This window comes from Trichoderma asperellum, chromosome 1 (genome assembly GCF_020647865.1).
Source record: "Trichoderma asperellum chromosome 1, complete sequence".
Lineage (NCBI taxonomy): Eukaryota > Fungi > Ascomycota > Sordariomycetes > Hypocreales > Hypocreaceae > Trichoderma > Trichoderma asperellum.
The window spans coordinates 4925180-4952236 of record NC_089415.1 but is presented as its reverse complement, the minus strand read 5'-3'; the positions used below and the strand labels follow the sequence as shown (position 1 = coordinate 4952236).

The 27057-nt window shown below is 49.7% G+C and overlaps 10 protein-coding genes across 10 annotated transcripts; 4 read left to right on the top strand and 6 right to left on the bottom strand.

The window, feature by feature from the left end:
- Positions 1-1154: 1154 nt before the first annotated feature.
- TrAFT101_001523 (uncharacterized protein) lies at positions 1155-1451 on the top strand (the record flags this gene model as incomplete). The annotated part of the gene is made up of 2 exons (XM_066126353.1): positions 1155-1313; positions 1437-1451. 2 exons carry the CDS (start codon positions 1155-1157, stop codon positions 1449-1451), a joined length of 174 nt encoding a protein of 57 aa, XP_065982454.1.
- A 9498-nt stretch (positions 1452-10949) lies between these two features.
- TrAFT101_001522 (uncharacterized protein) lies at positions 10950-12898 on the bottom strand. The gene is made up of 2 exons (XM_024903571.2): positions 12097-12898; positions 10950-12012 (listed from the first exon to the last, which is right to left on the bottom strand). The coding sequence occupies exons 1-2, from the start codon at positions 12676-12678 to the stop codon at positions 11371-11373; spliced, it is 1224 nt and encodes a 407-aa protein (XP_024762628.1). The 5' UTR covers positions 12679-12898; the 3' UTR covers positions 10950-11370.
- A 284-nt stretch (positions 12899-13182) lies between these two features.
- Positions 13183-14992, bottom strand: TrAFT101_001521 (uncharacterized protein). The gene is made up of 2 exons (XM_024899580.2): positions 14572-14992; positions 13183-14468 (listed from the first exon to the last, which is right to left on the bottom strand). Exons 1-2 carry the CDS (start codon positions 14791-14793, stop codon positions 13503-13505), a joined length of 1188 nt encoding a protein of 395 aa, XP_024762627.2. The 5' UTR covers positions 14794-14992; the 3' UTR covers positions 13183-13502.
- Positions 14993-15636: 644 nt separating this feature from the next.
- Positions 15637-16898, top strand: TrAFT101_001520 (uncharacterized protein; the record flags this gene model as incomplete). The annotated part of the gene is made up of 1 exon (XM_066126352.1): positions 15637-16898. One exon carries the CDS (start codon positions 15637-15639, stop codon positions 16819-16821), a length of 1185 nt encoding a protein of 394 aa, XP_065982453.1. The 3' UTR covers positions 16822-16898.
- Positions 16812-17762, bottom strand: TrAFT101_001519 (mitochondrial 54S ribosomal protein uL23m). The gene is made up of 2 exons (XM_024899641.2): positions 17629-17762; positions 16812-17569 (listed from the first exon to the last, which is right to left on the bottom strand). Exons 1-2 carry the CDS (start codon positions 17697-17699, stop codon positions 17023-17025), a joined length of 618 nt encoding a protein of 205 aa, XP_024762625.1. The 5' UTR covers positions 17700-17762; the 3' UTR covers positions 16812-17022.
- A 179-nt stretch (positions 17763-17941) lies between these two features.
- TrAFT101_001518 (uncharacterized protein) lies at positions 17942-19245 on the top strand. Its single transcript, XM_024910932.2, has 2 exons — positions 17942-18442; positions 18602-19245. Exons 1-2 carry the CDS (start codon positions 18270-18272, stop codon positions 19167-19169), a joined length of 741 nt encoding a protein of 246 aa, XP_024762624.1. The 5' UTR covers positions 17942-18269; the 3' UTR covers positions 19170-19245.
- Positions 19246-19930: 685 nt separating this feature from the next.
- Positions 19931-21470, top strand: TrAFT101_001517 (uncharacterized protein; the record flags this gene model as incomplete). Its single annotated transcript, XM_066126351.1, has 2 exons — positions 19931-20426; positions 20524-21470. The coding sequence occupies 2 exons, from the start codon at positions 19931-19933 to the stop codon at positions 21468-21470; spliced, it is 1443 nt and encodes a 480-aa protein (XP_065982452.1).
- A 253-nt stretch (positions 21471-21723) lies between these two features.
- Positions 21724-23931, bottom strand: TrAFT101_001516 (uncharacterized protein). The gene is made up of 3 exons (XM_024907740.2): positions 23456-23931; positions 23012-23309; positions 21724-22942 (listed from the first exon to the last, which is right to left on the bottom strand). The coding sequence occupies exons 1-3, from the start codon at positions 23720-23722 to the stop codon at positions 22224-22226; spliced, it is 1284 nt and encodes a 427-aa protein (XP_024762622.1). The 5' UTR covers positions 23723-23931; the 3' UTR covers positions 21724-22223.
- Positions 23932-24152: 221 nt separating this feature from the next.
- TrAFT101_001515 (uncharacterized protein) lies at positions 24153-25005 on the bottom strand. The gene is made up of 2 exons (XM_024903570.2): positions 24699-25005; positions 24153-24608 (listed from the first exon to the last, which is right to left on the bottom strand). Exons 1-2 carry the CDS (start codon positions 24974-24976, stop codon positions 24329-24331), a joined length of 558 nt encoding a protein of 185 aa, XP_024762621.1. The 5' UTR covers positions 24977-25005; the 3' UTR covers positions 24153-24328.
- A 247-nt stretch (positions 25006-25252) lies between these two features.
- On the bottom strand, positions 25253-27034 carry TrAFT101_001514 (uncharacterized protein). The gene is made up of 4 exons (XM_024903569.2): positions 26693-27034; positions 26444-26606; positions 26171-26378; positions 25253-26110 (listed from the first exon to the last, which is right to left on the bottom strand). Exons 1-4 carry the CDS (start codon positions 26768-26770, stop codon positions 25627-25629), a joined length of 933 nt encoding a protein of 310 aa, XP_024762620.1. The 5' UTR covers positions 26771-27034; the 3' UTR covers positions 25253-25626.
- Between the last annotated feature and the right edge of the window lie 23 nt (positions 27035-27057).

Here is a 27057-nt window from a genome sequence, read left to right as displayed (position 1 = left end):
CATTGCCACTGGGTAACACTCCCTCTCATCGTCTCCCTTTGATGCCATCGAGTCAGATTTGGCTGGAGAGCCCAGATAACGGGAGGCGGGATCTCACAGCGGCAGTTGACAGCTGCTATATTGAGCTGTTTACATTGGCTACACCAGGCCATGACTGGATCACGGTATTACGTCCAAGTGTGCACGGCAGTCCGCTCTCGATAGCCACGCGAAGCTCTATCTCGTGTCATCACGGGGGACGACATGCAAGGCTGAGCATTAAGGCGCCCAGCAACCGAGGACCAACAGCTACAGTATTATGCCGAGCCTATCAAGTACATACTATGTAAGCCAAAGCTCCGGATGTTGCCAAACTCCCGCCCCCCAGCAGCAGAGCTGTTTTACGGGTTCTCCACAAGGTGTGCGTTATCTGCTGCCCGTCCGTGTCCAATATCACATCACCACACTCGCACATATGCGCACCTGCATACTGGTATCTGGCATGATTTCTGTAGCCGGAAGGAGAAGTCATGCGTTCGACTTCTGACCAGCCCGAAATCCCTGTCGCCGCCAGGCCCGGAGATCGGGCATATTGCTGAGCGGCCGATGTGCTGACGCTGGCGGCCGAGAGAGAAGCGGCATCTCGGACGAATGCTACCTGGGCTCGTCCTTTAGGTTATAGGGCCCCTGCTCTGTTTAATGTTTTGTTCCTCTTCCCTTGCTAAACTCCACGGGCGCTGCAACGCGAAGTCACAGTCCGCGGCTGGTAAGTTGAATATGTAGTAAGCCGTCATCCGTTTAGGCTTGGGCTTCACATCGTCAACGACCTACTACTTGCAGGTACGAAACAGTAACGCGAGGCTTGCTTCGCGCGAGGATCTGCATCACACTGTGCCTACCCGAGAGACGCACGACAAAAGATCATACAAGAGCAAGTAATTAGTGTCGCTGCAACAGTCGGTCGATGCGGAGACAACGGCGGCGGCTTGGCCAAAAGCTTGGGGTGAGGAGAATGAGCTCTCAATGGCCCGGCGGCGCCCCAGTTCTTCTCTTGGCTTTTCACTGTCTCAACTGGCGCCTCCACGGCGCGCCGAGATTCCCGTTAGGTGCAAAAGACTTTTCGCGTGCAATTCCGATGGATCCCACGTGGTAGATCTACGCAAACGCACCTTAAAATGTTCTGCCACTTCCCGTTGAACCTTGGCGAGAGGCTGCTGGAAACAGGTAGACCGCCTTTAGTGCAAAACCCAATCGAAAGCGACGTTTGGCTTCGTGCTTCCTTTTTGGCTTTCTCCTCGGCTCATATTCTCACATCATCCTGGACCGGGCAATGGGTAAAAAGTAAAAGCGACGAGAGGAAAAAAAAATGGGACCTGGAGAAAAGAACGTACATGCGCGTGGATGAATGATTCAGTGCAGGCTTGATTCCATCTGCAAACTGACATCGGCCTTACAAGTCGGCCGTCTGGTAGGCCGAATTAACGATGGACTGGATTCCAGGGCAGCCCTGCGGGGTACGTACCGCGACCATTACAAATTGCGACCCTGAGTGGATTGGCATTTGCACGTCAGTAGAAGAATGGACGATGCCTTTTTCGCTCGGCTATTGACGCCACGTTTTTGCGCGAGAGAATGAAGGGGCCTCTGCGCTCCATAGCAGCCTTTTGCCTTTTATCAATTAGCAGGGCGTCGAGTTGAGCTGTTGGCCTGTTTGACGTGCCATGCATCACATCACCTGCCGCGACGGTATTGGCTGTGCAAAGGGCGCTAACAGACAGCTTGTTCTCACTCTCTTCTTCCTTTTTCCCTTCTGCCATTGCCTGTGTGCATACCGCTGTAGCGCGGCAGCAGGCAAAGGGCGTATGCATGTAAGCGAGGGGCTTGTCAGAAACAGGGAGGGGATGAACCGGTGGACTTTCTTCTCCACACACGGAATCGTGCCACGTGGGCTTGAAGATGCAGGAGTCAAGAAAACAACGAGCGCGCCAGCAAAAGCCGCTGCTATTCCCTGTCGCTCTAAAGAGAGGGGCGTGTGTAAGGGTAGGGACGGTAGGGATTGCGAGTGGAGCTGTCCTGTTCGTCCCCAGAGGCCATCGCTATTGGATGACTCGACGCTGCAACGGCCGCACGGCGCGTGCTGCCACTGTTTGCGCCGCGTGGATGGGATGGCGGATGGGATGGATGGATTGGCTGCAGTTGCCGTTGCATCGCGGCGCCGTCACTCCAATCTCAACAATCGGCTCACGATCGAGACGAGGAAAGGGGGCTCCCACAGCCGAAAACGGCACACACAGAGTCGACCGCGGCGAGAAGGAGGGTCGCACAGACGACGACAAAAGGGAAAGGCTTCGTATGCATCGAGGGAATTGCTCGCTTCTACGGTGCTAGTCAGCACGGCGTCCAGCCGCTGACCAAGTGAAGTGCCGGTGCTGCGGCTGCAGCTGTCTGCTTTAGTACCTTAGTTGGTATTACTGGCTGGCACATAAGGTATGTCCATTCCGAAGGAAGCGAACCGAAATTCAAGATTTGTTTTCATCCAGTGATTACAGTTGTCAGAAAGGGTCCTGTACCGGGGTCAGCAGCCTGGAACCATTTGCCCTCTCCCTCTACCCGGCCGAGCGAAGGATTGGCCGGCAGCTTGCATTTGTTAGTGGCATATCCCGAGCAGGAGATAGTATTCCAGAGCAGGAGTCGTTTTGATTAGTTTCTAATCTCTGGCAACAGCCCTTATGCCCGTGTTGGTAAGCCACCGAACCTTGCATGCATGTACATACATATATTATTGCGCCTGCATCCAAGCTTATGGCGTTTAGAGCTCAATCTTACCTCTGTTTATAGCCCATCCACTACTACTACCTGGTACTTACCAGCAGGTAAGGCTGACAAGATCTTTTTGATAGCAGCGGCGATAGCGGCGCCAGCAACCTTGGGACCATCATATAACTCGTATTAGCTGTTGGCCAGGCTATCCCATCTCTATCCCGATGCTCTAGCACGCCGGCCGAATCTCGCTTTACAGCTCCCAACATGCCACATGGCAATTGCCGTGCGTGACACGTGCGATCTTCGGGGGGGCATGGCGCACTAGCAGTTGCAGCGACATGGCTGAGACGCCCGTCCAACACACGACAGGCTGGGTGAAGTACGGGGGTACAATGCGCTGTGCTCATATCTTCCGTACATGGAGGAGTACCGCAGTACTGCAGTGCTACTACTAAGGTACTATCCAATCGCCAGCCACCTAGGTGGAATGCCGCCTTTCTGCCGCTGTCCCGTACAGCTCACCTCCCAGACTCGTACTGTACAGTCTCCGTCAACAATGAGCTTGTATCCTCGATATTGATCTAGCCGAGCGATAGTGCCGACTATATGATTATTCTCTGCGAATAATTGATGACATGTGACAAGTTTCGGAACAAGCGCGTGCCAGCAAATAGACTTTATCAAGCAAGGCTGGCTTATTGTGGACACGACCGTTTTGGCATTGCCAGCCCCAGCTAATAGTGCTGCTGCTACTACAAGCATTATGCTTTTCCCTTTCTTTCCCCTTCTATTCCCCGAGACAGCTCGCTAGTGCCGTTTGCCAAGGCCAGCTCCAGTGCTACCTACGTGAACCAGCTGCAATGGATTCCAGCGGGCGGTGGGTGGCCTGATGATGTGATGTCGAGTTTCTGCTTTGTGGATCTGTTTTATATTGCGATTCCCACCTGCGAAGACGATACGAAGGAGAAAATGCAAATAGCCAGTGTTCATGAGTCGGATGGACGGTTTCACTCTTGTTCACTGCATTATGCGATTCCGAATGCATCTCACTACGCCTTTTTTTTTTTTTTTTTTTTTTTGGCTTTCTTTGGAGCACCAAGTATTACAAGCGCTACTGCTTAGTAGATGGCAGCTATTGAGCTCTTGTCCGGAGGATCCGATGGGTTTCATTATTGTTTCCAGCAGCACACACCGCATCTCGCTCTTGTGAAGTTTACAAGTTCAACAGGGCGCTAAAGCCATGTGCTGGGCCACGGCACGGCAGGAATCAGACACCCCCTCATTCTATGGTACATACTATCTACTGTAGGTATCCAAGGACAAGGCAAGGGCACGTTGAGCGGTGACAGAGGACCGCCAGAAGTCAATCCAGCCATTGGTGCTTAGCTGGCATTTGATACTACCACTACCAATAGCTGTGTGTGGCCGCCGGCAATAGTATTGGCTTCGCGCGTGGGAATAACGGCAGATGGCGGCACAGAGCAGCAAGGACACCAGAGCTAGTAGTTGATGGGGCAAGGCTCGATTTGATGGTGCGGGTGTAGCACCATCTCGGGCGATTCCATCTGAAACGGCGATAACGAAATGACTGGCGGCCAACATACTGTATCCAGAAGAAGCGCGGTGAGGGTCGTTCAGGGTCGTCCCTTGACCATTGCTAAATATATACAGCACATCTACACGAGTAAGAGTCTATCGTCACCTCCAGCGTCCATGAGAACGATTGTACATACATACTTGTACAACGGAGTCGCCAAACACCCACTAGTCTGGACGGCTCGTGTACTTTGCCATGTGCTGGGCCAGACTAGGCCAATCCTTGCTCTTCTGTCGCAGGCTGGGCTCGACGCACACGCCCCTGTTCCCCTCTGTGGCGAATCACGTTCTCTTGTTCGATGCCTTTTTCCAATTGCCTTCCAAAGGGCTTCCCGAGCCAGGAGCCGATAGATTCCGCAGCCCAATAAAGTGGAGAGGGGAATTTAATGCTTTCAAGCCGGCAGTAGAGCCAGTGGCGAAAAGTGAAAAAATTGAGAATCAAGAGGAATGCACGCCAAGAAAAGATTAGAAGAAAAAAAACCACCAAAGTCTCGAGAAGCAGGGGTTTCGCTTCCAACCTGTGCCTGGGTTGAGCCTCTTTGCTAATGCCTGTTTACATACTGCAAGTTAAGGCAAGGTAGGCCCAATTCAGCATTTGTATAAGTCGCACGCCCACTACACATACGCCCCCCTTTTCTCTACTGCCCAGCCCTCATCAAAACGACACACACGGAACAACCCTGCATGCCGACTCTGAACTCAGCCAGAAGCCCAGACAGCGGCTCCGTCCATATCACATTTTACAGCACAGCACGTAGGCAGAAGATGAGGCGCAGACTGGCTGGGAAGCATTGCTAAACTAAAGCATTGTTCCTAGCTTGTTATGCTAGTCAGTCTAATGATATGCATTCATCTCCAGAGCGCCTTTGCCTTTGACCAGTCACGGCCGAGCAACGACTAAGTCTAAAGTCTTAGCTTGAACCCCATCTTGGCTGTTTCTCATTCTTGCTGTAACCATTTCGAGATGGCAAGATCAAATACAGTACGGAGTAGTACAGTATAGCGATAATGCAACCGGGACGGACTTCCCTATTGCGGCAGGTTGAAGCCTCTTATTGGCTGCGCGAGCGCATCAATGCAAAATGCAAACGCAGGTCTCAGGTGCCGGCCTAGTTATTGGGCCCGTCATGCTCGACTCGCTTTGCTTGGTGCATTCCAGCAAGCGTAGACGAGGCATTGTGTTTGATATGGGGCTGGCTACCTGAAGCTTGCGCGCCATGGCATCACCGACCGCTTATTGTATTACTCGTGGCATTATGTACTATACATTACACAATCTCTCTCTTTTTTTTTTTTTTTTTTTCTCTTCTGCGCTGGGTTCATGACATCAGTTCGGTTTTTATCAACGCACTAGGCAGCGGTGATTCGCATTTTATCTACTCCATATTGTTTCTTTATCTCTGCCTGCTCCATATTATCCATACGGGCAACTAGTAATATATTTCCTTGTAACAAGGTATGTGCCCGTCACATCTCCACAGCCATACCTGGCCCAGCTCTTTTACATGCTCGTTTGTACATACCGCTCTCTCTCTCTCTCTCTCTCTCTCTCCCCCCTCCCAAAATTTCCACGACTAAGAGAAAGAAGAGGGAAAATTCTCCTCATTGGCCCACCAGTTTCCACAATCCGCGTTTCTATTAGCCATCATTCTACCCAAACTCCAGCGGAGAGACGCTGCAGCTAGCAAAAGTACGACCCCCACGGGTAACTGACTCGATACAAAAATCAGTCGATGGCGGCTAAGAGTGTGTCCCCCCCTGGCAAGCTATGAGACTATCTATCTAAGGAAGAAAGCAAGCTTCGTACTAGTCAAGGCAGCTAGGAGAATTCTATCAAAATCTTACCTTTTTTTTTCTTTCTTTGTTTTCTCCTTGAAGCGTGACATGCTTGTGGGTTTTGGATTATTGATTGTGAAATCCACCCATGTCTAATAAAATTTTTTTTATTCCCACCTATTGGCCCCCAATTCTAGGCATGCAAGATTCAGCGAGATTTCGTTGGTGGGGGGTGAAACGAGATGATGTAGGTAGTAGGGATTTTTCTTGCATGATGTACGTCGTGTGTGTATATCGAGCAATATAGAGCATCGTTCTTGAAGGAGACACCAGTGCGATGTATTAGATTGCCCGTCTACTATGCTTACATGTATCATATTCAGTCCTCTAAGAAAAAAAAATAAAAATCGCCGACCGCTCTGGTGCATTTGCAGTCTCAGTTACCAGAATAGGCTCATCCACTTCCGCTTGCAGCAACTGCAGTGACAGAAAAAGCTAGCCTGATTGGCTGGCATCGCACCCTCATGCCTATCCGTAAGGCATGTATAAGCAAAAACTACACACATCCCATTCCCCAAAGATCGAACTGCGGCTCGAGCTCCCCAGACTCTTCTTTCTCGGCTGGGCAAAAGAAACTTCTTCTCAGGACTTCGCCGAGCTTTCTAGCGTCCCCCCCGGTCAAAAGCCACCGCCCCTCTCCCACCGCTTCCCGCACAGTCCTCGGCTGTTGACAAAAGGCTCTTTTTTCGCTTCGGCTGGGCAAAAGGCGCGGTCAAACAAATAAGCGAGGGGAACAATGTCCTAACAAATCGAACGATGTAGTGTTTGTTAAAATGTGGCGGATAAAAAATTGGACGACGGGAAGCGGGAAGTTGCTCGGCATATCGGAGATGTTGTATACAGTGTCTAGATGGCTTCTTCTTCTTCTTCCCATTACTCCTCCTTTTTAACTGCGGAGTATTATAGTCTACATACCAACTGTTTGCTGTCTGGAGCAATTCGTAGCCTCGTTTAATTACCGTCTGTGCTTTTGCTCGGACATCATTCATGGCATTTTCCGGTGCGTCTGAGTCTCGGCGCGTCTGCAGCATACACTGATCTCCAAATGGCCAAAGCGTGGTCTCGACGCTGGCCAGTTGCCAGTTTCGTCATCACCAACCCTGGGCGTTGCTCAAGGCCATGATGGTGACAGAGTTTGGTGCCTGATGCTTGTATAACGAGGACGTGCTACACACACACCAGACATAAGATCACTTTAGCCAAGAAAAAAGGAAAAAAAAAAAAAAAAGCTCTGACGTTGGTGCAACAGTCTATTTTCTCTCCACAATGAGAGCTTAGTAGTATATACCGACTCTTCAACGTCTTTATTCTCTCGTATGCATGAAATTCCCGAGCATCGCCATCGCCGCTCAAAAAGAGAGAGAGACCCTTGTTCCTCTGTTCGGACTCCTCCGAAATCCTTGCTTGGGAGGCCGGTAATCACCCAACCGGCAACGCCGTTGATTAAAACAAGACGAGAAAAAAAATTTAAAAATTCCCCGAAAGTTTCATCCTAGATATGCCTTTTTCCCGTTCTCTCTCTCTCTCCGTCCCCTGCCCTTTTTCGTGATTGCAAAAAGGAATAGCATGGCATAGCCGGACTGTTGTTTCAAAACGCCATCAATGTTTACAACGGGGAAATATTACTTCATCTCATCTCTCAATCTGGAAGTAAACTCTCTAGTATTAGCCTGTAGAGGAAATGGCTTCTCTTTTGCGTCTCCGCTGGCGCGCCGAGAAAAGCCACGGCGCGCGGTGGCTGTGGTCTAGAAATTAACTTAGATTTTGTGGTTAAACATTCTTTCGCGGACGTGCATCGTTTCTTGAATTCGATTGTTCTAGCCTCTTGGCACAGCCATGATGATGAGGGGCTTTGTTGATAACGTGGCTTGCGAACGATTATGGTGTGATTGTAAATGTCTGGCGATTATTCACTAAACTAGGAAGAAATGCAATTAAAACAAAAGTCCCGTGAACGAACCAAATAGCCAGAGTGGCCTTTTAGTTGTAAGGAGAGTTAACATTCAACCATTCTAGAGGCTGTGCAAGCTCCAAGGAAGCAGTGGCGTTGCATCTGTGGACCATATAGTAGGGGGGAATGCTATGGAGAAGGCGTATTAGTTGATAGTCATACTCTTCAATAGTCAACTACACAATAAAACGTAAATTGTCTTTTAGAATGCGAGATTTATGCCTAGGTACTTTTGCTTTGTTGTTGAAGAGATGGTTACACTTGGGGTAGAGTTGGCAGTGCCAAGAAGACTAACTATAATTGCGGCTTTTGAGTTTCTCAACTATACAATGCTGATAGTTATTGATTATCTTATTTTGAGTATTTTAACGTTTAGAACTCTTATGTATGTATTCGGTACAAATCATTTAGCGATGGAACGCTTTCGATTGTCGAATTTAGCAATGAGGGTCACCAATGAGTTATGTCAGGCGCAAAGAGGAAAAGAGAGAAAAGAGAGACTTCTCTTGTTGGTTTTTGTCTTTATGCCTTGGTACTCGCCATTTCATTAAATTTATAGTATGCTTTTATTATATTCTTTGAATGCTCATTACAATCTTTGCTATTCAATTGTAGAAACTTCATATTGTGCTGATATGTAGCATCGCGAAACCAAGAAATCTCACAGCTCACCAGTAGAGTTTATCGTTCCGCGAAAAAGCTAAAATGTTCCTAATTGCTTCCAGTGACATTTCTCATCTTCGCCAGGTTTTTCGGATGATACTTGCTGAGAATTGTTAAGGTATGCGATATTGCCGTCATTTGTGTGAGATACAGCGATTGGACCGTCATCAAGTTCAATTCAAGGTATATAAAGTCAATACGGCATAATTGCATGACATACATATATGTGATTGGAGATCGACGGTTGCTATATAATATACTTAGTCACTTTGTCTCATATATATATATCGTTTTGCAGAAAGACCAAGCAGTCTCCTATATACATATCTAATAGTAGCTACAATTCTTTAATCGTTATAGATGACAGTAGAGACGCAAGTTATTTGCAAGGGTAATTACAATACAGCTCGACAATACTGAGTTGAGATCTGGTATTAGAAAGTTTGGATCTTAGAAGCTGTTATTTTACTTCGGCGACTTTTACAAGTCTCAAGTGGCTCGTTCTTGAATCCGCAAAAAAAAACCTTCGTGCTGCACAAGATACAGGTAGCCATCTCCCCAAACATCAGTCTGATTAACGCTACCATAGGCAAGTAGTATTACCGTCACCATATCATCCCTTCTCGTATTAGTAGATTCTGTTTCCTCATCCAAGATTGCATGACTGCATGGTGTTTCAGGCGCAGGGTCGCAGAACAACCACTTGTAAGACTGCCACGTCTGACACCCATCCAAGCTTCAGTCAACTGCTTGCTGCCTACAAAGATAAAAGATGCCTGGGCTAAAGACGCTCTGAGGAGGCAATAATCTTCACAAATGCTACTATACTGCTGTTACTGGACGAGTGCACACACCTTATTCTGCAATAGGATAGTCCGTCTCCCGGCCACGCATTCTAGAACCATGCTGATCCTACATAGCTACATGTCCGGCAAGGCGGGCATGATCGCGGTTTCTGACAATGTTGCATCCGGACAACGTGGCTCAACGGTTTAACGCTGCACGATCCAGGGCCTGGCTGTTTCGACATCTCCATGGACAAGCCCCCTTTCGGTGGAAAAAGCACTGGCGCTCCTGAGTCCTACATGGCAGGGACACACGCACAAGCCTCCCCAATGCAGCGCTCGGTGAAGCGATGCTACCTCAATCAGGCTGCACATGTGTGCCTGGATGGAAAAGAGAACCAGGCCCTTGGCGGTAAACTCTCGGAAGTAACCTCGCTCGGCCGAAGGCTCTACGGCCTTATTACATTATCCAGAACGTGTCTGCCGTGCGTTGTAAAGCATGCACACGGGCATGTCGGGCCTATTTGCTCCAGGGATCAAATGCGATGGGAGGGAGTGTGCCCTTTCATCCTCGTCCTGGGCTGCTGCCCTCCCCCCCCCTGGCCATCATCTCCGTCCAAAGGGCTGCATATCACCATCAATTTATACCTTATGGAGAATATTCCGGGCCTTTCCCCCAAGCCTAAAGCAAAAAGGCGAAAATAAAGAAGAGGAAGAAGAAACATACGTATGCAAGCCGGGGGGGCCCTCCACTCCCCCCTTGTAACGCCAAAACGTTCAATTACCAGATTTTCTCGTGGCATCCTAGCGAGCTACCTGATAGGGACATACCTGTGAGCTTTGTCTCTTTAATTCCCTACAAAGTTAGCGTTATGCGGGGGATCCCCAAGGCTACGACGTTGAATAAGGGGATGATTTGCCAGCGGCCAGAAGCCAACTTGTCCCTTGCACGGAACACAGACACCTCGTTGATAAGACTCAGAGCACCTTGTAACATGATGCTACAGTAACTCTATGAAAGAAAGAAGACGACGGAACATACCGTCTCCCGTAACTCCGCGCATGAAACGCAATCAAGGATTCCGTCGCCTGATTTGTGACGAATCGGCCTACTCCGACATCCTAGCAATGAGATGCTATTACCAAAACGTAAGATAAGCATCGTGAACAGGGTCTGTTATCATGTCAGCGTAGATCTCCATTCTAGCCATTTTGAGCTTCTCAAGGGACGAGACCGCGCGCCAAAAAGTCTCCGATGACGATGACATTAATTAACACGAATTATGCCTGGGGTGATGACGAGATATTCACATGTCTGTGCGTAAGGCTCTGAGGCATGAGATTTGGCCTGTTTTGACTGCTGGTCTGGTTGATACAATTAGCCAAAGACAGAATAAGCAGCACGGTTAAAACAGTCTTTGATATCCCATTTTATTAACTACTTTTCTTCTCTTCGCCTCTTCAGATCTTCCAGCCATTCTCACTTGCCCATTCCCTGTCCCAGAGCTGGGCCAATCAAGAAAAAAAAAAAGATAAAAGGCCAAACGCCGTCGCTCCTAATCTCCAATTCCCTTTCAACATGTAGAAAAAAATTATGTATACGTTGTGAGTTAGTCGTACATTCTCCCCAACAGCCGCTACTCGTCCATTCAAAGACGACTGTCGTTCTGTTGGAGCATCCTTACACCTTGGCTCTTCTTCCTGGTGCCTCGACCCTATCATAATCCATTCTCTCACGCTTCACTTATGATTTCCTATTCCCCCTTTTCAACTTTGCCCTAATGTAGCAACTGCGGCTTATATCGACGACGGAGCGGCGTCTCTCCTCCAACCTTTATTCCGCATGTTCATCTCAATAGACTTCCAAATGTACTCCACGACCTCCTTATCCCTGAATCGCGAGGCGACGTCGTCCTCGCCTCTCCAGCGGTCAACACTCGTAGTTGTGACGCGGTGACCCCAGCCGCGGATATTATCCGGCGCCAGGTCGCCTCTCCATCCGACGTACACGCCCATGGTATGCTTGAATAGCTCATTCGGATTGCTCCATTTGTAATTCTTGAACTGCCACGTCTGGCCCGTCGTAAACACCGCAACAATGCGGTTCCAATATTCGGGCTTGAATTGCTCCGATCCTTCGACAAGAATGAAACGCATTGGTCGGTTGGGATCGATGCCGGGGATGATGCGCTGAACGTGTAACATGGAGGCGGTGGACGCTCCTGCATCAGGAGGCACGAACTTGCCGTCTTCGAGGAATGAACGGGCATTGGACATGCGCAGGAGAGACGAGGCGGATGGAGAGAGCAAGATAATGGGGTCGGGGCGACGTGAAGGACCCTTTTGGTTGATGGAGAGAGATTGGGCCGAGCTGATAGCTGAGGACAGAGACTTCTTTTGGATGAAGGGGATGGCGAGTTTCCGCACGTGTGAGAAATCCTATCGCTTAGTTAGTCAGCTGTCGAATAACATCTACACGCGATGCGCAGCATAAAAGTAGCTTTAGCTAGCTATATCACCTACTGTGGGTTTAATGCCCCTCAGGACTGTGTTGCGGTCGCCCATTCTGCGTTCACCGTCGTATACACTCGCCAGCCTCGGGTCGATGGTCCCCTTGCCTGACCTAGCTGACGCAGCCAAGGCCGCAGCGCCAGTCTTCGAGGATGAGGTCGCCCCAGCAGCCGCTGCGCTCGCCTCTCCAGCTATAGGTTTGATGTACTCGCTTTCCTCACTGGCACCTTCGAGCCAAGTGATCAAATCGAGTCTTTCAATGAAACCCAGGTTCTGGACCTTGCCGCTCGATCCATTCGCGCTGAGCTCGTCATTGAGCGTCGTGGCGGAGGCATTGTATTCGGGAATGGCAAGCTCGCGGTTCAGCCAGGCGAAGTAGATACTACGCAGGTCGACCGGCTTATCGCTAGAGATGAAGCGCGTGGGCGAGTCTATCGGCAGCGCGAGGGAGAGCCCTGTGAACTGCAGGTGCGTGGCCTGCGAGAGAGAGACTTCGGCGGCGGAAGGGTCGTCAGACGCGCTCGGGATGAACGGCTGGCCGCTGGAGATGGATTGGCGGAGGACAAGGAGCGGATCATGGTCTGTGGGCGCCATGATGAACGCGAGGGGCGCGCAAAAAGATGGGAAAAAGGATTGGAGCTGTGGAGAGACAGGCGAGCTCTCCAATTGGGGAGAAATGGGCGATAGGCGAAGGATGTAATGGATGATACTTTATGAGAAGCCGATCGGCATGCCGCGGTGCATGGAGAATAAAGTCTGTTGGTTATGGGAAGCTTGGGTTGATGACTGAGGTCGAGGTTGAGGATGAAGTTGACGGAGAGAGGTTGAGTGTTTGGTGCAGCAAGGCTGAGAAGCTAGCCGCAGGCTAAAAAGTTGCAGCGGCGTGTCAGCCAATTAGGTTTCAGCACGGTTCCCAACTAAACCACGAGTGACTACAACTAGAACGACGACTGTATTGATGATCCTAACAATAGCTATAACCATAATAATAGCAATAGAGGCTATACATTCCAAACATGGATGATTCAGATGATGCTATGTGTGCGACATATTTGAAAACCGGGTGTGACTATACAGCACATGGATAATATTGAAGGTGGCAAAACAGTGAATGGACTCAACAACAGTGAGACACGATGCATTGATAATGTAGCTCTAGCTTCATTTTGTTATAGCGCTCTGGATTTATTTTACATATAACCAATAACACATATCCCGAATGCTAAGTGGGATGCCCAGTCTTAACTCCGTCCCTTCAAACTATGTGTGGAGGCTCAAACACACAAACGTACAAGCACACAAGAAAAAAGTCCACCCAGCAAAAGAAAAAAAAAAAAATAGTAAAAAGCCTTTTACATGTAGTGCCTTGCAGAAATCCATCCAACGCCAATGCAGCCGTGCATTCTTTTCTTCTTTCTTTATATACCAAGAATAAGCTTCATGCGTTCGTAAGTGTAAAAGCTCACCGCTGCTAGAGGCACCACCTTGACGTATCCGATTGTGAGGCCGACGAAGAAACCTCGGATTCCTCGCTCCCGGAAGATCATGGCCGCTGTCTCTCCGACTCGCAGTCTTCGACCGTCACCAACAGCACCTCCAACTTGCATGCGCCGCCGGACCACTTCGAGAGGGTATGAGCTCGTCTGTGAGATCATACCGGCAACTCCTCCCGCAGTAAGTTCGGCCCAAGATCGAAGCGCAGCAGGCTTTCCTTCCGGGTGGTTCTTCTTCTTTGGCAGAGTTGTATGCTCGGCGATGGAAGGATGGTGTAGTAGGTCTGTCATAGTGTCGTGGGTAAGAAAAGATACGCCAGCGTACGGCAGCATGCCTAGCAAAGTAGGAGCGAAACCGCGGTAAAAATTCACAAGTCCGACTCGTGGCGCAACGGACTCAACGGCGGCAGCGGCAGAGTTTACAGCTGTCGTAATTGAAGGTGAATTTGGCAGTTTTGCGGTTCGAGATTTCTCAATGGGATGTTCGTTATAAATTTGGCGACATATTGAGGTCAACGATGAGCGGCCATCGCGTCTAGTCTCAAAAGCGAGGCGAACTCGAACAACTTCTAGAGGATATGTAAAGAAAACGGATGTCACACCGGCGAGGCTGCCGCTGATAAGCCGTCGGAAAGGCGTCTCGTGGTTTTTGTTAGGGATGATGATGGAGCGAATCTGCTCGTAAGCGAGGAATTTGATGCCGGCGTAAGGGAAAATTCTGAGGAGGGTCGCCGAGTGGCCTCTGAAAAGTCCTCGGCCACCCTCTTGTAGGTATATGTCTTTCATTGCGGTAGCGACGCCGAAAGAGGAGCCTGTATATTTTGCGAACTGGGGGTTGCTGGTCTGGAAAAGGATCTTGACACGATCTAGGGGCGCCACCGTCGTTTTGGCCTATGGTAAGGGCAGTTAGTGAACAGTATCCCTTGTATTTTGACTGAATGTACTTTTATGCGAATTTTTGACAAGATATTGGTGTTTGGGAACAGCAACTTACGGCGCAACCTGCAACACCACCGGCGACACCGGACCTCCAGATGTAATCCCACGAACGAGTCTTTGCGCGATGTGCCGAGATTTCGTCGCTTTTAGGAGAAGCAGCTTCTTTCCTCCGGGGAGCAGCAGACGCTGCCGTGCCAGCCACGGCAGCGCCATGCTGCAGAGCTTTGTCGCGTGCTATGTCGGCCATGGAGCCATGGTCCGCATAGGCGGACGGCATTGCAGCACAATCAGTCGCAGTCGCAAAAGTAGTTGTGAATAATGGCCGATGGATTCTATAAAAACGACATGCCCGCAGAGTTTGACGAAAATGCGAAGCAAGGAAAAAGACAAGGCCAAAAAGTAAGAAACAGAAAGGAACGATCAAATGGTAAGCGAAGACAAATGCTTAGGGGGGCTGAGGCTTGAGAATTCCCAGGATCAGGATGAGAAAAAGAAATCGATAAACTCGGCTCCTTGCGAGCGCTCCGAGACGTCATTTGCATTGTGCGACGAGGTACCTGAGCGGTACATGTGCGGACCGCATATCGCGCTGGTCTTTGGTCACCTGCCCGTGTGCTCTGCCCTGTGCCGAAGTCACTTGCCGGTCACTAACCGCCACTGAGGGGAGCTCTTTCGAGCCGTAGGTCCTCTGGGGCCGAGGATTGCCGAAGATTGAGCCGTTTGGGGTGAAACGCCTATTTCAAGGTACCAGGGCGGTTCCTATTTTCTCCCTCCCGGCGCATGCCGTTGGCAGCCATTTGTATTTTTTGGATGCAGATTAACCCTATCAGATTCTGCGCCCTGATGATGGACAATTTTCGTGGCGCTCTGCGCATTCTTCGGCCACTCCCTGCATTGACCATCCAGTTTACCATCTTCTGAAGTGTTCTGAATCTTCATTGGCTCGACGCACCGTATAAATGTGCCTGCCTACAGTACAGCGTGCAGGTATACATTAGTACATATAGCCTACTTGCTAAGGTACTTGAAATTTGCCTTACACTCTACGTGCTAAATTCGGTTTTTTTCTTGATACCACCACGATGCTTGCATAATCTCCGCGGCGCTGTGCTTGTTGGCAATGTGCTCTGTAAGCGCATGTGACGAAGCATCATCGCCGCCGTCTTCTTCGTCTTCTTCATCATCATCATCATCACCACAGCCCTCAACCATATCGTCAATCCTCTTCCAATCCGGCAATGTCGTCTTGCTCGACATCCCCAGATCCCTAGAAGAGGCCCAAGTGCCCCCCGGCCTCCCGCCATCGGCTCGAATCGTTTCTGGGGCCCCGCCACTTAAGCCATTCACCACCCCGGAGCCGCGAGATGGGGCAACAGCTGATCATTGGCTGCGCAACTCGCAGTCTGCAGGAGCTCATATTGCGGACTTGATGGCCGCAGCAGCCGTGCAGAGCGCCCTGGACCAGCTTCATAGCCGATATTCGGGACCGTTTTGCCTCCCCCGGCTTTGCAATGCGGCGGATGGGCTGTTTCCCCAGGCTGCTAACGACAAAAAGACTGAGACTGGTGGCGCCACTGCTGCCACCGGTGATGCCACCAGCGCTGCAAGTCCAGCAATGAGTGCTGTCAGGATGCCCCATGGGGCTGAATACCTGCACGGATCTATCCGGGCTCTGCGACAGACATTCGTTGACAGAGCACCGCAGTTCCGCCTCATTGTGCTTGATCCCCCATGGCCAAACCGATCTGCCCGAAGGAAGAAAACAGGCCGCTACAATACCGCATCCAACCTCTCTGAAATAGAACAGCTTCTTTCTAGTATACCCGTGGCTTCTCATCTTGCTCCAGATGGCCTAGTGGCTATGTGGATCACTAATAAATCCAGCATTCTTGACCTAGTAACCTCATCCAAAGGTCTCTTTGCATCCTGGGGCCTTGAACTGGTAACGCAGTGGACATGGCTCAAAATCACCTCATCGGGCGAGCCCTTATTTGACATAGAGTCTGCATGGCGAAAACCATGGGAGACGCTGCTGGTTGCAAAACGCATCGGCGCCAAGGCCCCAGAGGCTCTTGAGCCTAAAGTTATTTTGGCAGTTCCAGACGTACATTCACGGAAACCAAATCTGCGACAGCTGTTTCAAGATATTCTTGGCCAAGGCTACCCAGCTTTAGAGGTATTTGCTCGCAACCTCACCTCTGGCTGGTGGAGCTGGGGAGACCAAGTTCTGCAGTTCCAGGAGTCGGAGCACTGGACCGCCATCAACGATGGATGTTCACCGTATGAAACCCATTGCTCCATGTAAAACACAGGCGAGATATTTTTGCTTTTTTACAAGTTTAAAAGTAATATACATAGTACATATATGCACATGTTATGCGTCTAAGTCATACACTGGCCAATTGCCATAGTCTCCCTTTTCCCTGTATATCCCAATCGATTGCGAGGAGAAAAATCATTGTGCGTGCTCCCTCTTTTAGTCATTCGTTTTAATATTTCTTTTCTTTCATGACGACATTGTTGTTGTTGTCACAGCTGGTTTCTTAGCCTTCTCCTTCTCTAGAATCTGATCCCACCGAGGATCCAGCGCCACATCATTTGACCACTTGACTTCTCCAGACAGCATCTGCTTCGCCAGCTTACTTAATTCTTGCCGATCTTTAGACAGTGGCTCCTGGCTCTTCAGTGGAATCTGCATCTTCTGTCGCACGAGCTGCTCCTCGTTCCGCTTCTCAATGGTATCCTCGCGCATCTTCCACAGGTCATTGCTCCAGGGCTCCAGATCCGTAGGAACGTCGGGCCACTGGAAAGGCTTCGCCAGCTCGACGGTCATGATCTTCTGGGGCTGCGGTCGGTACCAGGAGCGAGAGCTGGTGCTGCGCTGGGTGAGGGGCTGCTGCTTGACGTAGGCGCGCACTTTGGTGACTTCGACGTTGTACAGGTTCCATAGGTAGTCTCTCAGGTCGAACTTTGTGAATCGCAGAGGGACCTTGAAGCAGGCCTCGTTGGGCGGGAGGTGCTCTTTTCGAAGCATCGTGATGACATGATTGGGCCTGTGGCAGGTGAGCATGGGCTTTGCGCGAGAGAGGATTCGGTGCGGAATTCGACGTACAGGTAAACCTGCTTCTGGCCCAGCCTGAACGCGGGCAATTGGCGTGCAGCCGCCTTCACTGCTTCGGCCATGACTGTAGTAATGCGAAGCGATTCTGCTTGGTATTCTGGGTTATACGATCAAGCAGCTAGGATTTCGATATCCAAAGTTTTGTCTATGTGGGGTCATGATTGGCTGGTGGGCTGTGGCTAAACTACAGTATACGATATTTTCACACTGTATTTTACACTGTATCAAGACTGTGTAAAACGTCCCTCCACTCGTCTGTCTTTTCATGGTCGACACCATGCAGATGCCGGTTCAATAAACCAATCAATTCTTTCGGCTAGCAGCGTAATAAGTTCCTCAACTTCGCCAATGGCAAACGTTTATACTACTCTTCAGAAACGAATCATAAAAAGTGACAAATCCAAAGCATAGAGCGTAGGGTCTAGGATCAGAAATATATATTTCAAAGGGCGCAGTTTCTTACATGTATCTTATGAAATGAACCCTATAAGGAGCTCACAGCTATAGTGGAGTTGGCTAAATACAAGCTATATAACTGCAATCATATCGATACAATTATAGCATACTTGAGTTTTTTCACCTACACATTCGCTCAATCAATCAATCGAGTGGTTCATAACACAACGCGCAACATGGCAGTACAAGACGCCGCACATGAGATTGTGTTGTACGACTTGGCTAGTACGAAGAATGTCTGCTTCTCGCCTGTTGTATGGCGCATCCGCATGATGCTCAATTACAAGAAAATTCCTTACAAAACCGTCTTCCTCGAGATGCCAGACATCGAGCCCACGCTGAAAGAGTTGTGAGTCACATCCACTTTGAGGTTTCTAATAGAGCATTTGTTCTAAGTGCATTCCATCTTACTTGACCCTCTGCTCGATTCTTCCTGTCGCTATCCAGATATGTAACTTCAAGCTGTGGCTGCGGTGCATGGAACAGTCATTGACATGAAGAACCATAGAGGTTTGCCGCCTCACGATCCTGGTACGGGGAATACAAAGAACTATACGGTTCCCGCCATCTATCATGTACCGACAAACAAGTATGTCATGGACTCACCTGCTGTCGCCAAGTTCATTGAGTCAACCTACCCTGACCCGCCGGTGCAACTCGACTCAGAGCTGGGCACCCAGATTATGCGCAAGTTACGCTCTGGAGTTGGTCCGACCTTCCAAAAGTCATTGATGCCGCGAGAGGCCCTTATTTTTTCACCTCGCGCAGAAGAGTACTTTCGAAGCGCTCGTGAGGCTCGGGATGGGCGTCCGCTGGAAGAGCTTCTCGAGGACGAAGATGAGGCGTGGGAGGCTTTGGAAAGCGATAAACCGGCTATTGATGCTTTGATACACACGAATAAGGCTGATGGGCCGTTTATACTTGGTGCTCGGCCGAGCTTGGTTGATTTCTTCATTGCGGGGGCTATCCAGACCGCCAAAGTGATTGACGAAGGTGTGTTTCAGAGGATATCGAAGGTCCCTGGGCATTTGGAGATTTATGAGGCATGCCAGCCATTTATGCAGAAGAAAGATTGAATGCGAAGTCTGTACATGGTTGCAGAAGTTATTCTTATGGAGAAAATGATAAAATATGACCAAGTTTATAAGACGACTCTCTGATGCTTAACATGTTATATCGTAGCGGTTCGACAAACCGTAGTCGCAGATCCTCTTCGATGCTGGCCTTCTGTCCGCCACGTAACGGGCGCCATCAAGTAGATGCGGCTTAATTGAGCATATGGGAAGAAGATGAAGCAGCAGTTGAGCTTGGCCTAGCTGGTGTTTAGTGAAGTCTTGAATTGAAGTCTACGAGGTGAAGACATTGCCGTTTACATGCATACAGAGTCATGAGCACTTTTGTGTACATTACTGCGCTCCGAGTCTAACCAGAACTGCTGGCTTTGATAACCTGAGAGGCTTATTGGGATACTTACTACTAAAGTATGCAATGGCTCGAATTTTGGCGTCTATTCACTCAATGTTGATCGCCGAAGCCAGGTACAGATGGGTTTCTTGGAGGAATCGGCTCCCTACAGCGGGCATCACGTACTGTACCGCCATTCTTGCTGCATCTCCCCTTGATTCCTGGGCAGCTGCCTAGCACTAGCAAACGGCCTGCTTCAGCACTCGAGTCGCCTATAAAAGCATTAACCTGCCTCCGCAACCACTTCTATTCTGCTATACTGTCATTCCGTCAGTTGCTACCAAGTCAAACGTGGAATCTGCAAGCCCGCCCTGTCGTCCCATGAGCAGGCGGGGGAGACTCAACTGCTAGCTTTCGCTTCATCCCAAACGTAATGTGCGAGCCTCATGAACCTCATGAGCTGATTATGCGTTTAAGCATGGAAACAACGACAACAGACAGTAAGTCCACTCCTCGGCCAGCCACCGGACGCCAAACTCCTCGGCGCAAGAGTGCTAGGAGATGTCGCGAGACGCCATCCAAGAGTCACAGCACCACGCCACGAAGTTCGCCCAGCAGATATTCGGCTTCCCCTAGGAAAACAGCCTATACGCCGATTAAGATACGGGGAGATGAAGATGGCGAAGGCCCGCTCGTCAGCAACAGGACATTGTCAGACATGCAGATGGCGAAGAGGAACTATCTCGGGGGGTTAGAATGGGCGAAAGCAGAGGAGCAGCTTTTCGAGATCCTATTCCTGAGACAGGATATACCTCTATTGCCGCTGCACTGGGAAGTTGATTTTCGCGGTGTGCCCATCTCAGGAGACTGCTTTTGTTGCAAGAAAGGAGAGAACCCGATCATCTATGCGCACACGAGCACTTTTCTAGGTCAGAGGCTACCCAAATATCTCCTCTAGCCCTCTTTCCCTTGTTCACTTCCTTTTGATAACAAGGCCCTGCGGTCTCAAGCTGACATGATGTGTAGCCACCACGGCATTAACGAGATTAATCGACTTGACTGCTTGTGTCCGGACAGCCTGTCAGTCCGGACTACGACGAAAGACAGCCCAAATGATTAAAAAGGCCTTGGATAAGTTCATAAGATGGGCTGCCGAGGACGGAGGATATAACCATTTGCAGTACACCCCTAATATCATTGTCGAGGTCATGGACAGGGATGCCGAAGAATCTGACCTCACGGGCTTCATAGAGGCACGAATGAAGGCTCTGGCAAGATTGCACCGCAAAATCCTCGCCGTTAACCAAGACGTTGCCGAAGATATGGATATAGACAAGGAAGTCGAAATGCAAATAAAAAGTGAGGCTGAAGCCTCAGATGAGCAGCAGCGACAACTGCTTGAAGAAAGAGGCCGATCGTGGGGGACGTTTGGTTCACGCATTATGAGTAAGCTACTGGGATTGATACGGTTCCGCCCCATTATAAAACCAGAATCTCACGGGGAAACAAAAGTGATTGACAGTGACGACGATGAGCAGAAGACTGTCGAGAAGGGCAAGCAGACAGTAGACCTTGTCAGCGTGAAGATGGAAGAAGACGAGAAGCCCATCGTCAAAACGGAATGCTTTGAGGAGGACGACATTTCAATGAAAGATATTCCTCATGCTCAAACAGTATTCTCACCATCGCCCCTGTTGCCCTCACCGCTACCATTCCGACGCCCCCCTCCTGTTATTTACGGCTTCTTCATCGTCTCCTCGACAGTCTTCTTATTTACTGCAGACTCTTCCAAAGATGAGCCCTCTATGAATCTAAGTCTTCTCCTCGACATGAACTTCCAGGACCAGGGCCAGAGTGTGTGGAATGCCCTGACTGTGGCGATTGTGGCATGTCTCGCAAGAGACGATATGATGACCAGGATGGAGGATTTTGAAGAGGAGAGAGTAGTTGAAGAGAGTGATGTGGATGCTTGATATTTGGTTGTTGGGAGTGAGGCGATAAGAGGCGGCTGCTGTGGTGTTGTTTGTTGTATGGGATTTGTCTACGATCTTTTTATGCGTTTGGCACGAGATACATTTGTATTTGGTGGCCGTTTTTTTTTCCCCGTCTGGCTGAAGCACCTTGGGTTGATATTGTTTCCCTCCATGTCTACCGCCTAATGATGGTTGAATTCGCCCTATTTTAGGCCTACTTGCACAAAAGGAGATTCAACAGCCTGTAAGTAATCTCTGAATGCTCTGTATTAAATAAACCACGTATCGGCAATGACACAGCGCAATGCCCGCAAAAGAATAATGTACAAGTAATAAAAACCATGTTGGAGATTTGGCACACAATGTCCCTTTCCCATGCCCTCTATCTATATCATATATCAAAGAACCCCGTCTTATCGTCCCAGTTCTATTTTCTTCCCCAAAACGCCTTCACGTAAATGACCGGGCCTAGTTCTACGCCCTCACCGTTAACACCTTCTCCTGTTTCTTTTTAATGCTTGAGTCTTTCTTTTCCCTTCCTTTCCCTTTCATCTTCTTCTTCAATCAAGTAAGTAAGAAAACCTCCCCATATCCATCCTCTCATCTCTCCGATGCTTGTTTCGCGTCTTCTCGTCATAATGCTCATGCCCGCCCCCACTATCATGTACAAACAAGAAAAAAAAAAAATTAAAGCCAAAAATATATATATGGAAGAAGCAATGATTTTCTGTTTCGTTGTTTCTTTTTGTTTTTTTACAATGCAACTTCAGGTTCAGAGCTTTCTAGTGGCATCCAAACCTCCAGCTTGTGAAGCAGCCGCTGATATAAGAAGAGCATGCAGCCGCTCTGGATAAAAGTCCACACGCCTCGGGGCCCAACGCCGCGGAACCAGCCGCCTAAACCTTCGGTGTGGTAGATGACCCTCAGTCCGGTGAAGACTGACGATGTTTTCAGCGCGATGGCGCCCGGTTTAGGTCTATGGGTGCTTGGTGATGACGTCGATATTGATCGCTTCTGAGGGTTGGGGTCTTTCGTTCGGTGTGAAGATTCATGGTGTGCGGATTCAGGGTCGGATGGGATGTTGACCTGTGTTTGTAGGCGAGTCTTGACGACGTCCAGGGGACATGTGATAACGCCCGCCAGACCACCCGCAGCGGCACCGGTTAAGAGTTCGAGGGGGGCGCCAATGTCGCGGCTCTGCTTGTATACCCTGGACCATGCCTGGAACTGCTCCCAGAACATGAATTGTAGCGCAGAGAAGGGTAGGTCTCGATATAGGGTTGCTTTGTAGCCGTGGAAGAGCGCCGATGCGCCCTCTGATCGGACGATTGTGCGCGCGGCGTCGAGGGTACCGTGGTAGTTGTATCCAGAGACGAAATGGGGGTTGTTATAGCGTCCTTGAAGCTGCAGTCGGGTCTTGAGAACTTCTGAGGGCACGTAAACAATGGAAGCTGCGAGGTCTCCCAGGAAGCCTGAAATCGAAGGTTAGTTTGGCAGCCAAGGAAAGGGATCGTCGTTGGTCTGTTGGGCATGCGGCTTACCTGCTGAGAGATAGGCGAGATGGTGCTGGAGCCCGTGATCTATCAAGAATCGCTTGCTCCATTCGTACGTCCCGAAGAACATCAATGTGCCCGGGAATGACCCGCCCAAAGCCGGGATCCAGCCTCCGTATAAGCCCCTCGCAATGCCCTCCTGTCGCCATATGGTGTGGTATGATCGGCCCAAGGATGTGTATTTCGGAGGGAAATGCGGATCGCCTTGCTGTCGCGTTTTGACGGTATCCAGTGAGTGCATGAGCATGTCACCAGTTGAACCTCCAATACCTCCCGCAATCATAGCCTAGCAGAATCCCCAATAGTCAGCCCAATAGTCAGCGCAAAAAGAACTCGACATAGCCCCTCATCGCAAGCGTAACGCCATAGACCAGCAAAACCGCCAAAATTGACCAAGAGGGAGAAAAAAAAAATAAATAGGAAAAAACCAACATGAATGTACGGCGGCCGGCCCTCAACCTCGACATCTTCGCTGTGCATCGTATGCGCCGGCTTCGCAAGCCCCCCTGCAATATGGCTTTCGGACGAGACTATCGAGTGGTGGCCGGCATATCGAGCAGAGTCCAGTGCAGCTCCGTCACGGCCTGCTGCCGCGGTCGTCGATGAATCGCTTGTTGCGGCGCTCTCGGGCTTTGTAGTCGCAGAGTTTGAGAAGCCTGCCAGAGGAAATTGGGAAGAGGTGGAAAGACCTTCGGACATTTGCAAAGAGCGCCCAATGAGACTGAAGGCTTATCGATGCGAAAGGGGAAAAAAATAAGGGCAGTGACAAAAAAAATGGAAAGAAAGGGTCCGCCGAAAAAAAAAAACCAGCGCACAAGAAAGCAAGGCCGTAACTTGGGAATTATTTCCCCCTGTTTAGAGTCTATTAGGATCAGGAGATAAGATATGACGATGAAAAAAAGAAGTCAAATTCTCCTTCGGTACCTGGCTGAGCAGGTCGCGTCGGCTTCCGATCTTTCTGAGAACTTTTTGCTGTGCGCAATCTGATAGGCGGTTTAGGCTCAGCCACACATGTCCCGTAGATCCGCTGTGGCGGGTGCCCGGCGAATTGACGGGTTGACGGGCTTCTGTTCGGAGGCGAGCTTTTGGCCCACGCCGAGCGTTGACCAAGGCACGGAGGTAGAGACGCAAGCAAATCCGATGCTATTGTTACGGTTTTGTTTCTCGGTGAATTTCCTCGTATTGTATGATACAGTGCAGTGCCCTCTAATGATTTCATCTACCCAGACGCCTCTTGAATGCATGTGCAGCAAATTCCTAGTCATACAGCAAGTAGTAGTAGTACACGGCATCTTGTTCCCTTAATCACTCCACCAATGGCCTGTCATGCTCCCACCACTTCACCGGCCCAAACTTTTTCGGCGGATAGACAATGTGTGTTACTCTGCCCGTCAACAATCTCTTTGAAACTGGCCCATAAGTGTTGCTGTCCAAGCTCGAGCCCGGAGGGCCATCTCCTTCTACCCACACATGTCCCTGTGGTATCCTGACTGTCGCCACGGGATACGGCTGCTTCGTCTTGATCACATCGCCTTCTAGGGCAACCACTCTCTTGACGGCAATCACCTCCGGATGAAAAGGGCTCCTGTTGATTCATTAGCATGCCAAGGGTTCCTTTATGTTTTCATATTCCATGTTCCCAATCATGAAACGAAACGACATAAACGTTACGCACCTCAATGTCACAACCATCCCCCTCTGCAAATCCTCCTGCGGCGACCACTTGTAATTCAGCACCACGTCCCTCCGTAGCGATGAATCCCTATCTGCATTCATAAAGGGGTACATCGATGACCCGTCAATGACCGTCAGCTCTGCCACATGCAGATTGAACCAGGCAATCACCGGAATCCAGGTCGCAAAGCCGATGAGATTCAACACCGTTGTTCGGGTGAAGCTTGGAGGACCACCTGCGCTACCTCTTATTCGCGCCCATATTGAATTGAGAGCCATGGGGATGCTTTCGGAGAAGACGTGGTTAAAACTCGATATGTGGGTAAAACAAGTTAAATATATATTTTTTGATGCGGTGGTCTCAAAAATTCAATTCATCAAGTCATCAAGAAGAATTGATACTCAAGTGGTCGCCAGTCAAAAAAAGTTGCTTAGTGGTGTCATTGGCCTGTTAGTGCCTCTTCTGGGTTTAGCTCATCCCACAGCGGAAGCTCTTAGTGACCTCACAGCTAAATACTGCTGCTGCAAAGCATCAACACAGCTGTAGCCTACGAGTGAATACAGTGGCACAAGGTCGGATTGTTTGATTTATAGCATTTTTTTAATCTTGAAAATAGCTTTGATGCTCCACGTAAATCAAACGTCATGGAGTCACGGCCAAAATCTACCCCTTCCAATATATGCCGACTTCCACGGCTTTTTAGGTCGTCCGTCACGCAAAAGACGCCATTACCCACTGCCAAAACTTCTTAAACCAAATTCTAGGCCATGTCTCTCATTTTTTATACGAGCGCTGACAGCTTTTTTCGTTTTTTGCCTTCTTCCATTTGTTCAAAAGATGCTACCCGCTTTTTCCTTTTCTCTTCAGTCGAGTTTGGAATCGCTGCTGTGTCGCTGTTGGTATAGAGCTGAGCTGCGCGTTGAGACGCTTAGATCGTCTCAGGGATGTTGTCGTCACTGTCGCTAACACTCTCATCACCGCTAACTTCAGCGTTCTCACGCTCCCTCTTCTCCATAAGTGCCTGCAGCTCGGCGTCATCGCTCTCCGTGACGGCCTTGGGCTCCATCTTCACGGTAAGGTTGCCACCGGCAGCTTCAATGGTGGTCCGGATGTCGACGATGGCCTCTTCCAGACGAGTGATGCCTTGCGCCTTGTCAATGCATGTGCTGGTAAGCACATATAGAGGCGGCGAAACAAGTCGGACCTTGACCTGCATGTTCTCTGTGTTCTTGGCCTCGGCGGTTCGCAGCGCAGCCTTGACAGCATCGATACCCTCATAGCCGAAGCAGGTGACTTCGACGTCGGCACGGACCTTGGTGGGCTGAGGGGTGAGTCGCTTGCTGATGTACAGCTTCAGCTCGTCGTCGACGACCTGGTTAGGGAATGTGATCTCCTCCCACACCTCGGGGTTGCTATGTCCAAGTTAGTCCCCTTTCCGATATCATACTACTGTTACCAATCTGGCTACATACGTAATGGACAGCTTGAAAGCGTCAATAGCGTGGCCGTACTTGCGGTTCAGGGGCCAGGCTATGCTCTCATACAGAGACTCGATAGGTGTCTGGGTCTTCTCGGCAACGTGGCGCATGATGGAGTGGACCATCTTGCTCTTGTTGTATCGCTCCTCGCACTTGACAATATCCTCGGGAGAGACACGTCGTTTTGACAGATCGATATATCCTGCGATTTAAAAATAAGCCTCAGCTTCAACACTCCCTTCCGTTTGGATCTGGTTCATCACCCACCCTTCTCCTTGTCGACACGGAGCACCACCACAACCTCGTTGCGCCCGACTCGGATAAGCTTCTGGATACTTCTAATACGTCTTCGGGACAGCTCAGAGAGAAGAATCATGCCGTCAATGTTGTCGTACTCCAGCAGCTTAACGTAGGCACCCATCTCGGCGATCTATCCGTCATTTTGAATTTTCTGGTCAGATTCTCCTTTCTTCCTATATTTCCACCCTCCATCTTTATCGCTGAAGGAACACCCACCTGCTTGACATTGACCATGACAAAGCTGTCGATCTCCGGATACTTCTCCTCGTAAAAACGGCAGTTCGTTAAAGACATCTTGGCGGTGTTTGTTCGATGACAATCTGGGGAAATGAATGTCGATTGGGAAAAGAGGATATTAGGAAGTGGGGTGGATTTTTCGTAGGAACCCGAGTCTCTATTCCGTTGCTCCTCGCGCGAGTGTCTGAATTCGTCTTAAAATTGCTATGCGGTTCGAAATCGACGGTCGGGTAGAATTCAGCTACCGTGAGACTCGTGCGTTGTCGACTCGTAGAAATGAAGTAGAGCTAGGTTTCTAGTCGATTCGAAGTGGGATGAGGAGTCACAATTTTGATATTTTGCGC

Coding starts and splice junctions, on each gene's coding strand:
- TrAFT101_001514 (XM_024903569.2), bottom strand. CDS start 26,770: ATGTCTTTAACGAACTGCCGTTTTTACGAGGAGAAGTATCCGGAGATC. Junction 26,607..26,692: donor TCATGGTCAATGTCAAGCAG/GTGGGTGTTCCT, acceptor AATGACGGATAG/ATCGCCGAGATGGGTGCCTA. Junction 26,111..26,170: donor GCTTTCAAGCTGTCCATTAC/GTATGTAGCCAG, acceptor ACTTGGACATAG/CAACCCCGAGGTGTGGGAGG.
- TrAFT101_001515 (XM_024903570.2), bottom strand. CDS start 24,976: ATGGCTCTCAATTCAATATGGGCGCGAATAAGAGGTAGCGCAGGTGGT. Junction 24,609..24,698: donor GGGATGGTTGTGACATTGAG/GTGCGTAACGTT, acceptor ATGAATCAACAG/GAGCCCTTTTCATCCGGAGG.
- TrAFT101_001521 (XM_024899580.2), bottom strand. CDS start 14,793: ATGCCGTCCGCCTATGCGGACCATGGCTCCATGGCCGACATAGCACGC. Junction 14,469..14,571: donor GTGGTGTTGCAGGTTGCGCC/GTAAGTTGCTGT, acceptor CCCTTACCATAG/GCCAAAACGACGGTGGCGCC.
- TrAFT101_001518 (XM_024910932.2), top strand. CDS start 18,270: ATGGCAGTACAAGACGCCGCACATGAGATTGTGTTGTACGACTTGGCT. Junction 18,443..18,601: donor GAGCCCACGCTGAAAGAGTT/GTGAGTCACATC, acceptor GAAGAACCATAG/AGGTTTGCCGCCTCACGATC.
- TrAFT101_001519 (XM_024899641.2), bottom strand. CDS start 17,699: ATGGCCGAAGCAGTGAAGGCGGCTGCACGCCAATTGCCCGCGTTCAGG. Junction 17,570..17,628: donor GGCCAGAAGCAGGTTTACCT/GTACGTCGAATT, acceptor CACCTGCCACAG/GCCCAATCATGTCATCACGA.
- TrAFT101_001516 (XM_024907740.2), bottom strand. CDS start 23,722: ATGTCCGAAGGTCTTTCCACCTCTTCCCAATTTCCTCTGGCAGGCTTC. Junction 23,310..23,455: donor GCCGGCCGCCGTACATTCAT/GTTGGTTTTTTC, acceptor GGATTCTGCTAG/GCTATGATTGCGGGAGGTAT. Junction 22,943..23,011: donor TCTCGCCTATCTCTCAGCAG/GTAAGCCGCATG, acceptor CTTCGATTTCAG/GCTTCCTGGGAGACCTCGCA.
- TrAFT101_001522 (XM_024903571.2), bottom strand. CDS start 12,678: ATGGCGCCCACAGACCATGATCCGCTCCTTGTCCTCCGCCAATCCATC. Junction 12,013..12,096: donor TGAGGGGCATTAAACCCACA/GTAGGTGATATA, acceptor ACTAAGCGATAG/GATTTCTCACACGTGCGGAA.